Genomic DNA, 10588 nt, shown 5'->3' on the forward strand with positions numbered 1-10588 from the left:
GGCGGCTGGTTACCGGGGTGACCGAGGGAGCGGTCAATACAACTCGAGACAAATCTGGCTTCGACCTGGGCTGCAGTCAGTATCTGCACCGCACCGCGGCCACGAGCTCGCCGCATAGAAGCAACTCACAAGACGCGGGGTGGATTGGTGCTAGCCCGACGCGGCATCTGGCCGCCGGCTCTGGGCCACCGAGGCCCCTGAGGCAGGTGGCACGCTCGCCGGTCCGGCGACATAGACCTTGCCGACGCCCGGGCGCTGGCTGATGCGGACGCGCTGCGGGCGGTGGCGCGCCTCGTGCCGCGACGCGACGGCGATGGCGACTATGGCCATGAAGACGAGGAACAGGAGGCGCATGGCGGGTGGGGAGGGGTGGGGTGGTGCGGCGACGCGGCGACTTTGTGCGTGATTTTTTTTGGGCCACTGGGACTAGCCGCGGTGGATGCAGTTGGTGCAGTTGGTGCTGGTTGGTGCAAGGCTCCTGTCTGATGTCGACCTCGCTGCAGCTTGGCTGCTGCTGTACTTGATGCTGTGCTCGAGCTGGGGGCTGCCCCACCCCCACCCCTTGCATTCCATCTTATACCGCAGTACCGGCCGACGCTCGCTCATCGCATCACTCACTGCTCACCATCCCCGCGCGGCCCTCACCCCCTCCCCCCTCTCCGCGCGCAATCAATGACGCACACGCGCTGGAATAGCACCCCACCCCCGCGCATTGCGCTCATTGCATGCTCCCGCGCCGCGCGCTACATTTCGCCAAGACGAAGAACCGCACGATGACGAGCGTGCATCATGCGGCAGCGACGTGGGCCCGGCATTCTGCGTCGGGCGGTGGGGTGCGGTCTTGTGGTGCCGAGCACACGTCGCCCCTGCCACATTCTGCCACTGCCCCGCGTTGCTGCCACTGATAGCCGCCCACTGCCTCTGCCTCCTCGGATCTATCTTCGGCGCACCACCTCGGATGCAGCCTAACTGCGGCGCGCATGCGTAGCCTCGAACCACGAGGGCATGCCGGCGCGTGGGGCGGCCAGCAAGATCTCTCGGCGCGACGCAATGTCGGCACCATGACCGTCATCTGCCCTCTTTCGCGCTCGCTACTCCAATCACAGCTGATTCCAGCCGCGTCGGCAGTGCTCGATCCCTCTTGGGTCGGGCCCTCCCCTCGTTCCTGCCCCACCCACCCATTTGCGAGCGAGCCAAGGCACTTGCCGTATCAGTTCGGATGCAACACTTCCGCTAGACGACGGCTCCCACGATGTTAGGATACCCAACGCTGCGACAAGGTACAAATGACCTATGGGGCGTTACATGCACATGAAACGATATGCTATAAGCAGACTGTTCTAGTTTCGTCCTTGAGGCTGCTTGCCGCGCCTTGCGGATGGGGATAAAGTTGGCTGGGCAGTTCTCACGGTAAACGTAAAAATGACCGACTTCACCATCCACCTGCGGCTCTTCCGACCGACATCCAGCGCAGCGCGGAGAACTGGAACCATGCCCCAAGCAGGACAAAGCAGTGGAAGATTTGGTGCGATGATCCCACGTAGTCAAACTTGCCGGGAGCGAGCCGCTCTGGAATGCGGCCAGCGCTGGGAAAGTCAGTGGGTGATGACGCTCGAGTTGAACCAAGAAAAGCTCACTACAGGAGCGCGCCAAGAATGTAGCTGGCCCCGCCGGCAACAATGTAGCTGACGCCCATCTTCTCGCGGGCGTAGTCGAGGCCCTTGGTAATCAAGACGTGGGCGACAGGGAAGACTGCCGAGAGGCCGAGGGCGATGAAGGTGAGGGTGCGGTGCCAGCGGTGACCCTTGTGGTGAGGGGAGAGGACAATCTGGTTCTGGTAAGCTACAGCCGCCGGAATCGGTGCCTCGCCCCCAACTCACGTAGCCCGAGGTTATGCCGGCCGTGAGGATGGCAGCTAATGCAATTAGTCAAGCTCGGCAGCACAACTGGAATGCCCTGGACCACGTACACATGTAGAATACCTGGAGTCCAAGACTGCCATGGAACCCGTAGTACATTCCAGGAAGAATGGACCCGACGATGAGGACGGCTATGCCAATCTCGACCTACGTCAGTCGTGTTCCTCGCGGGTTTCGGGCTACACCGAGCCGTGTTTGTGTTTGGAGCGCCTTGATTAACACTCACGTAGTCGCCCGAATGGGCAAGAGCGCATACTTCGCGGTTGCAGCACTGGACCGTGTGGAACCAGCTGCTGAGGCCAAGACAAGTGACCGCGCACACACAGTAGCAAGCGATGCCGAGCTTGTCAGCCACCGTTGCCACAGGGGCGCCACCAGCGACGGTCGGGAAGGCCCCAAGCGAGGGGAAATGCGTCGAGAGGAGATGGTACGGGAGAAGGAATGCGAAGAACGCCGCGCCAATCGAGTGGGTGTGGATGTTGACCGTCTCGTTGTGAACGTCTGCGTTTGATGTCAGCTCTGCCCACATCACACCACTTACACCCAATCGCGCTCCACAGACACGAGCGAATGCTCCTCAGCTGAGGGCGGTATCCCCTCGTGACCCACTCATTGTCCGTCTGCCACGGGACGAGGCGCAGGCTCTCGGCATAGGTGAGGAGCTTGGGCTTCCTGTGCCACGGGTGTGAGAGGGCGTGCGCTGGCGTGCGGTCGTGCTTGGGCACGAGCGGCTTGGTCTCTCCGTCGGGCATGGCGGGCGAGGGCGAGGCGGTGGAGAAGGCGGTGCTCGAGGTCCAAGCGGTCGACGAGGAGCGGGACGTGAGCTGGCTGCTGCTTTCCGGCGATGTCCTGGACGAGGTGACGGTGACGACAATGTCTTCCTCCGAGTCGGTGTCGCTGTCGTCGGAGCGCAGACGGGCGACGGCACGGGCAGTGATCCTGGTAACGGTGTGGGACTGGGACGAGCGCGAATGGGAAGAGGTGGTGGGGGACGTGGGGGAGAGGGAACGGTCGCCAGCCATCGCTTTAAGGCCTGGGTGTCGTCGCGGACTATCGGGCGAGTAACCGTGTTTTGTTTTGGTTCAAGGCTCCACGTCAGTGCGTGGATGGCGTGGGGGGTGGGGCGTTGCCGCTATCTAAGGTGGGGCTTGGGCGTGGGCGTGGGCGTGCTGCTCCTGTCGCTGTAGCCGAGCCGAGAGTGGGGAGAGAAAAGACGGACGAGTCGAGTCGAGAGAGGTGCAAAAGTCGCGTCGTCGTCTGTGGTGGACACGAATCGGGCAGACGCATGGATCGAGGATGGGTGGGAAGGTGGAGGGGAGGGGCCCCGGCGGCCGGACGCCACGTGAAGCTGACGCAACCGTTTACGTAACTCGCACCACTCAAAGGGAAGGGAAAATTTCTGAAAATGTGAAAAATCAGCTCGTATAGTGTAGGTGGTTATCACTGGTCGTTGTGGTTCACTGGATGTGATTCACACTGCTTCCGACCCGACCGCTGTTCGACTCAGCGTGCGAGCACGAATTTTTGGCTTCTGCGGGCGTGCAGTGAGGATGCAGACGAGGTGGTTGGTTGCTGGGCTTTCCTCCTGTCCACCAAGTCTTGCCATCTGACCCGAACGACTGAAGGCGACCTCACCGGCACCACCGCCTTCCAAGCCTCCCTGTGGCCTCCTCTAGCCGATAGATGTAGCGAGCATATGATGCATGCGCTCCATCTGCACCACTGCAACCGTCACCGCCGGCACCCACACCCAGGGCCTCCGTCTAGCACTGACACCCGGACACTTCCGTGTTGCACTGACCGTACCCGCCCGTGCGGTCGCGAACAGCACGGCCGCAATGTCCGCCGAGTCCACACCCCCGAAAGGCCCTCCCAGCGGCCGCTCGTCCGGCCCGGTTGCAGCTCACCCGGACGCCACACGCCACCGCCACCAGCGCCCCTCAGCCAGCTCGAGCTGAAGAAGCCGCTCAAGATGGACCGGGCATCGTCGTCCCCCCTTGTTCTCCACTCACGATGACTGCGCGGCTCGCGGGAAAGATTGCGCTCGTGCGTGCCTCCCGCCTCTGAGCTGACCCCAGATCACAGGCAGCAGCAGCGGCATCGGGCGGGCGACGGTCGCCGCCTTCCTCGAGAACGGCGCGCGCGTGCTCGCCGTCGACGTCAACGCGCCGAAAGACGGCGCGGGCTACCCCCGCTCGGACGACATCGAGTTTGTGCAGGGCAGCGTGACGTGAGTGCTTTGGGGGGCTAGCTGACGACAGCGACCAGCATACCTGGACGCGGGCGTTCTCGACCGCCAAAGCCAACTGGGGCGCGCACCCGAACGTGCTCGTCAACAACGCGGGGATCGCACGCAGCACGCCGCTGATCGACATTACGCCGGAAGAGCTCGACCTCGTGCTTGGCATCAACCTCCGCGCGCCGCTGCAGGGTGGGTCGTGTGCCCAGAGCGTCACTCACACGCAGGCATGCAGCTGTTCATCAAGACGCTGCTCGCTGAGAAGAGGGCCGGCTCCATCGTCAACGTCGCGAGCGTGGCTGGCCTCCGCGCGTTCCCAGGGCTCGGGACGTATGGCCTCTCCAAGGCCGCCATCGCGCAGCTCACGCGCACCGCCGCGACGGAGTACGGGCCCCACGGTATCCGCGTCAACGCGATCGCGCCGGGCGCGACGCACACCGCCATGACGAAGGGCACGGTCGACCAGCGCGACGCGCCGCTGCTCGCGCACACGAGCCTCAAGCGCTGGGCCGAGCCAAAGGAGATGGCCAGCAGCATCGTGTACCTTGCTGTGAGTGGGGGAGCGGGCGGCGCTGACGGTGCCGCAGTCCGACGAGGCATCGTACGTTACCGGCCATGTGCTGGTCAACGACGGCGGCCTGATGATCAACTAGGATATGTAGGGACGATGCAGTTGGCGTCTTGCTCCGACCGTGGTGGTCTTGGCTTGTGGCGTTTGGCGGGCTGGCTGGTTGCCGGGCCGAGCCGGGTCGCGTGCGCGTGCCGGGCTGCATGTGCCGGCCTTTATGTATGCCGCGGGGGGCATGGGAGGCGGCATGCTCTGTTGCTACTCGCTGCAAACTATCCCACCATGCCCCGCCTCGAAGGAAAGATCGCGCTCGTCACCGGCGCCGCGAGCGGCATGTGCGTCCCCCCCTGGCCGAGCTCACACCCAGCGGCCGCGCCGTTGTCGCCGCGTTCCTCAAGCACGGCGCCAAGGTCGTCACGATCGACCTGCACACGCCCGAGGTGCCGGAGGATGCGTTTCCTCTCACCACGGATCTGGAGCATGTCGAGGGCGATGTGAGGTGGGTGGGAGAGAGGGGAGGGTCGGGTGCGCCGCTGAGCTGCCACCCAGAGACCCGCACACCTGGGCCATAGCCTTCTCGACCGCCAAGGCCAACTACGGCGCGCACCCCAACATCCTAGTCAACAACGCCGGCGTGCTCCGGAACCACAGCCTGGCCGACATGAGCGAGGACGACTGGGACGTCGTGTTCGGCACCAACTTTGTGTCGGCGCTCAAGGGTGCGTAGGGTGGTTGCGAGGGCTGACGCGTAGGCTCGCAGCAGTTCATCAGATACCTGCTCGACGAGGGGCGGCCTGGCGCGATCGTGAACGTGTCGAGTGTGAGGATGGCCAACAACAAAGCTGACGCCAGATCGCGGGCGAGCGCGTGTTCCCAAACGCCACGGCGTACAACATCTCCAAGGCGGCGCTGTCGCACCTCACCCGCGTCGCCGCGGCCGAGTACGCCGACAAGGGTATCCGCGTCAACGCTGTCGCGCCGGGCAACACTGTCACGGGTGGGTTTGGCGTGTTGCTCCGCTGATAAAAGGCATGACCCGCACCACGACGTACGCCAACGCCGAGGCCGCGTCAAAGCTCATGGCGCACACGCCCATCAAGCGCTGGGCGACGGCGGACGAGGTGGCGAGCAGCATCGTGTACCTCGCGTCTGATGATGCGTCGTATGTCACGGGCGCGGTGTTGCCGGTCGACGGGGGGTATGTGGACGTGTAGGGATGTGTGGGTAGAGGGTGCAGCGTTGGTTCGGCGCCGCCAGGATTGCTGGCCAGAGACGGACATGCCACTTACCGCATGCCGCGTCCGCATGCGATCTGCAGCAATGACCTCAGATGCGAGGACTCTGTGGCCGAGCAGAGACATACAAGTACGGAGCACGGCCTGGCATGCATCTGTCAACTAGATCTCCACCACCCCTCACATCGGCACCACCACCGTTGAGGATGGCAGAGGTAGTAGCACCACGAGCCAGCCTTGAAGGCAGGTTGCCATCGTGGGTGTGTCACAGCCACGGCAGCTGACCTCAGGTCTCGAGACGTGTGCGTGGCTGGAGCGGCAGGCTCGCAGCAGCGATAAGCGACGACCAGCACCCCGCGCTCGAGGGGCTCGTCCCGCTCTCCGCGGTCAAGCGGCGGGTCCTCCCGCAGGAGGTCGCGCAGGCCGCCGTGTTCCTCGCACTGAGTCGCAGCACTGGCAGCCCCGACGCCACAGTCGGACGACGCATCGTACATTACCGGCCAGATCCTCTTCGTCGACGGCGGCGTCAGCTAGCAATGCGGGGCTCGGCACTCGGCATGACGGGCGTGGGGTGACGAGCGGGGCAGGGAGTGGCGGTATGCAGCCGGTATGCCCAGCCGCTGTAGATGCTGCCCGTCGGGCTTTGCCACTCGCTTCGACGTCCAGGTGACAGGTGACTGCTGACGCCGCGATGATATCGTACATGCCGGCGGCTCGGTCTTGGCACCGCCGGCTCGTCCACCAACCCCACACCCCCACCCCTCTCCCAGCCGTTATAAGCGGCGCGGTGCCCCCCTTCGCCCGGCAACGCACAATGGCACCCCGGCTCAAGGACAAGATCGCCATCGTCACCGGCGCCACGTCGGGCATGTGAGCGGGCAGCGAGGGCAGCAAGCAGCTGACGCCAGCGGCAAGGCCACGGTCGAGCTCTTCGTGGAGGAGGGCGCGCGCGTCGTCGCGCTCGACGTCAACGGGCCGGTGGAGCCGCTCCCCACGGGCGTGCACTTCATCCAAGGTTCCGTCGCGTGCGTCCCGCGTCAAGCCCAGCTGACCGCAGCGACGGCGCGCTCTGGACCCAGGCGATAGCCGACGCCCAGCGCCTCTGGGGCACTTGCCCCGACGTCCTCGTCAACGCGGCGGGCGTGTCGACCGGCGCGCTGCTCCACGAGCTGACAGACGACGACTTCGACTACGTCTTCGGCATCAACTTTCGCGCTCCGATGCGCGGCATGCAGGCGGTCATCCGCGCGCTCCTGGCCGAGGGGCGGTCCGGCGCCATCGTCAACGTCTCGAGCGTGGGTACTCGGGGGGAGGCACGCTGACCCCAGGTACTGGGCCACGTCGCGCTTCCCACTAAGACAGCTTACGGCGTGGCCAAGGGCGCGCTGTCGCACCTCACGGCGATCGCGGCCAAGGAGTACGGCGCGAGTGGGATCCGGGTCAACGCCGTGGCGCCGGCCATGGTCCGCACTGGTGGGTTGGGGGCTGGGCCGGCTGACACCAGGCATGACGGCGCCGCCGGATGTGACGGCGCGCCTCGACACGCTCGTCGAGCGCACGAGCCTCAAGCGGTGGGGCGAGCCGCGTGAGATTGCCCAGAGCATCCTCTTCCTCGCGGTGGGTTGCGGCTGTGGCGGCGCTGACGGCAGTCGGACGACGCGAGCCTCGTCACGGGTACCGTGCTCATGGCCGACGCGGGGTACACTACGTAGGCGGGCAGGTGTTGGGGAGAAGATGTCGGGGGAAGAAGCGGTATGCATGCGCGAGCTGGCGTTTATCCTTGTGAAGGGACGGGGCGCGGGCCGGGTGCCCGGTACCAGCCCGACGGGCACGGCCGTGGCTGTGGAGGTGTGGTGTGGCTCACGTCCTGCATTTAAGACGGCAGGCCGGTCGCAGGCCAGAAGACACCCACCCGCACACTCTCACCCCCACAATGGCAGGCAGGCTCGCAGGCAAGATCGCACTCGTGAGCCGCCCCCTCCCGGGCCCACTGACGGCAGATCACGGGCGGCAGCAGCGGCATGTGAGCCCCGTCTTGGGCGGCACTGACCACAGCGGGCGCGCCACGGTCGACCTGTTCGCCAAGCACGGCGCGCGCGTCGTCTCGCTCGACGTAGCCGCGCCGGCTGCGCCACCCCCCGGCCCCTTCGTACAAGGCAGCGTGGCGTACGTACCCCTCCGCCCCCTCCCGCTGCACGGCTGACGCCGACGGCAGCACCGACGACGCCTGGGCGCGGGCGTTCGCCGCCGCGAAGGACGCGTACGGCGCCAGCCCCGACCTGCTCGTCAACGTCGCGGCCGTGCTGCAGAACGAGCCGCTGCTCGAGGTCTCAGAGGCCGAGTTTGCGCGCGTCATGGCCGTCAACGTCGGCGGCCCGTTGAAGGGTGCGTGCCGCGTCGGGACACGCTAATGGCAGGCATGCAGGCCTTCGCGCGGGCTCTTATCCGCGAGAAGCGGCCCGGCGCCGTCGTAAACGTCTCGAGCGTGCGTCTTGCCATGGGGCTCGCTGACCCCAGGTGGCCGCACACCGCGTGGTGCGCGACTCGCCCATCTACTGCGCGTCTAAGGCGGCCCTGTCGCACCTCTCGCGCCTCGCCGCGGCCGAGTTCGGGCCGCACGGCATCCGCGTCAACGTCGTGGCGCCGGGCGCGACGCTCACTGGTAGGCTGCCGGGGGGAGGCGAGCTGACGCCCAGGCATGACGAAAGACGCGAGCATCACGGCCGACACGGCGCCCCTCATCGCCGCGCAGATTGCGCTCGGGCGCATCGCACTCCCCGAGGACGTGGCGGAGTCGATCGTGTACCTCGCTGTGAGTGGCCCGCGGGGCGGGGGGCGCGCTGACGCCAGAGCGACGAGGCGGGGTACGTCACCGGCTCGGTGCTGGTCAACGACGGAGGGTTCACGCTCAACTAGGGGGCGGGGCAGGCCCTCGAGGGCATCCACGAGCAGGGGGGGGAGGCGCGGAGGCGTGGCGGCGCCACGCGCCCCGTCGATGATGCAGTGCCCGTTGACGTCGAGGCATGCCGAAGCATGGCTGATACGTTGATGCGTGATGAATCGATGAATGCAGTTGCAGTTGCAATGTTGACCTGCGACCGGCGGGCTCGCGTCATGCCGTCTCTGGTCTCTCCGCACGGCCCCGCGCAGTCGGAACCTACTTAACCGACGACCCGACACCCGACGTCACTTCCGACCCTCCATCCCATCAACAACACGCATCACATCAACCACCAACAAGATGGCAGCGGCAGGCAGACTGGCGGGCAAGATCGCCGTGGTAAGCCCCCCGCCCCCTTGCACCGCTGACCCCAGATCACGGGCAGCAGCAGCGGAATGTAAGCCCCTATCCCCGCCAAGCTCACACCCAGCGGCCGCGCGACGGTCGACGCGTTCGTCAAGCACGGCGCCAAGGTCGTCGCCGTCGACGTCAACCCACCCTCCGGGCCCGGCGCGGCCCCGTTCCCCGAGCACAGTGTCGAGTTTCTGCGCGGCAGCGTGACGTGAGCGCCCTCCCAGCCGAGCTGACCCCAGCTCGGACGATATCTGGCGCCGCGCCTTCTCTACCGCCAAGGCAAACTACGGGTCCAACCCCAACGTGCTGATCAACGCCGCCGGCGTCCTCCCGACCGGCAGCGTGCTCGACCTCTCCGACGAGGACCTGGACCGCGTCCTGGCCGTCAACCTCAAGGCGCCGCTGCACGGTGGGTGTGGCCGGGGGCCAGCTGACAAGAAGGCATGCAAAAGTTCATCCGGGCGCTCCTGGACGAGAAGCGCACGGGCGCAATCGTCAACGTCACGAGTGTAAGCCCGAGCTCGGAGCACGCTGACGCCATCCAGATCGCGGGCGAGCGCGTCTTCCCGCACACGCCGGCGTACGACGTGTCCAAGGCCGCGCTGTCGCACCTCACGCGCGCGACGGCCGCCGAGGTCGGCGACAAGGGCATCCGCGTCAACGCCGTCGCGCCGGGCGTGACGCGCACGGGTGGGTGGAGCTGGGGAAGAGGTAGGCTGACGGCCGAGGCATGACCCGCGACTCGCTCAACGCCGAGGCGCTGGCCCGCCTCGCGCCGCACACGGCGCTCAAGCGCGTCGGCGAGCCCGACGAGATCGCAAACGCCATCGTGTACCTCGCCGTGAGTGCCGTGTCGGGCCTGCTGACCCGCAACAGTCGGACGAAGCGTCGTACGTCACCGGCCATGTGCTGGTCAACGACGGCGGGTACATCATTCAGTAGGAAGCATGCATGGGCACGGGTGGTGCAAGGCCAGGCGGACGAGAACGGGGACGGCCCATTACGAACTGCCGCCGAAATCGTAATCTGGGTATACTATGAGGTAGTTGTGCCGACCCCGGGGGGTATATCACCCATTATACTAACCCAGGTCCGTGGGGTCTGGGACTTGGGTCTCACCCACCAAAACGGACACCAAGCTGCCATTTCTCCTGTTTTTCTATACGAGGATGCCGTTAGAGGGCGCAAGGAGGAGGAGGCAGCCCTGTGGGTCTTGACCAGAGTGCATTTCGGCCTCTAACGCTTCCTTTTCGTCGTCCTCCGCCTGCTCACTGCTCGCAGGACTGCCGCATGTTCATAAGGAACGAACCCGGTTGCATTGACATCTCTTCG

The 10588-nt window shown here is 65.9% G+C and overlaps 6 protein-coding genes across 6 annotated transcripts; 4 read left to right on the forward strand and 2 right to left on the reverse strand.

Moving 5' to 3' along the window:
- Positions 1–150: 150 nt before the first annotated feature.
- On the reverse strand, positions 151–354 carry Q8F55_002947 (uncharacterized protein; the record flags this gene model as incomplete). The annotated part of the gene is made up of 1 exon (XM_069351512.1): positions 151–354. The coding sequence occupies one exon, from the start codon at positions 352–354 to the stop codon at positions 151–153; it is 204 nt and encodes a 67-aa protein (XP_069211898.1).
- Positions 355–1432: 1078 nt separating this feature from the next.
- On the reverse strand, positions 1433–2941 carry Q8F55_002948 (uncharacterized protein; the record flags this gene model as incomplete). The annotated part of the gene is made up of 6 exons (XM_069351513.1): positions 1433–1586; positions 1638–1828; positions 1881–1915; positions 1970–2060; positions 2146–2420; positions 2461–2941. The coding sequence occupies 6 exons, from the start codon at positions 2939–2941 to the stop codon at positions 1433–1435; spliced, it is 1227 nt and encodes a 408-aa protein (XP_069211899.1).
- A 991-nt stretch (positions 2942–3932) lies between these two features.
- Positions 3933–4811, forward strand: Q8F55_002949 (uncharacterized protein; the record flags this gene model as incomplete). Its single annotated transcript, XM_069351514.1, has 5 exons — positions 3933–3965; positions 3998–4149; positions 4181–4350; positions 4386–4708; positions 4746–4811. 5 exons carry the CDS (start codon positions 3933–3935, stop codon positions 4809–4811), a joined length of 744 nt encoding a protein of 247 aa, XP_069211900.1.
- Positions 4812–5008: 197 nt separating this feature from the next.
- Q8F55_002950 (uncharacterized protein) lies at positions 5009–5940 on the forward strand (the record flags this gene model as incomplete). The annotated part of the gene is made up of 6 exons (XM_069351515.1): positions 5009–5061; positions 5094–5225; positions 5276–5445; positions 5479–5546; positions 5579–5723; positions 5756–5940. 6 exons carry the CDS (start codon positions 5009–5011, stop codon positions 5938–5940), a joined length of 753 nt encoding a protein of 250 aa, XP_069211901.1.
- Positions 5941–6775: 835 nt separating this feature from the next.
- Positions 6776–8877, forward strand: Q8F55_002951 (uncharacterized protein; the record flags this gene model as incomplete). The annotated part of the gene is made up of 12 exons (XM_069351516.1): positions 6776–6831; positions 6870–6986; positions 7019–7256; positions 7290–7434; positions 7466–7578; positions 7611–7669; positions 8017–8127; positions 8177–8346; positions 8379–8446; positions 8479–8623; positions 8658–8773; positions 8812–8877. 12 exons carry the CDS (start codon positions 6776–6778, stop codon positions 8875–8877), a joined length of 1404 nt encoding a protein of 467 aa, XP_069211902.1.
- A 325-nt stretch (positions 8878–9202) lies between these two features.
- On the forward strand, positions 9203–10198 carry Q8F55_002952 (uncharacterized protein; the record flags this gene model as incomplete). Its single annotated transcript, XM_069351517.1, has 8 exons — positions 9203–9241; positions 9277–9299; positions 9333–9464; positions 9496–9665; positions 9698–9765; positions 9802–9946; positions 9985–10097; positions 10133–10198. The coding sequence occupies 8 exons, from the start codon at positions 9203–9205 to the stop codon at positions 10196–10198; spliced, it is 756 nt and encodes a 251-aa protein (XP_069211903.1).
- Positions 10199–10588: the final 390 nt, after the last annotated feature.

The sequence above is a fragment of the Vanrija albida genome, assembly GCF_041260175.1.
Source record: "Vanrija albida strain AlHP1 chromosome Unknown contig_2, whole genome shotgun sequence".
Taxonomy (NCBI): Eukaryota; Fungi; Basidiomycota; class Tremellomycetes; order Trichosporonales; family Trichosporonaceae; genus Vanrija; species Vanrija albida.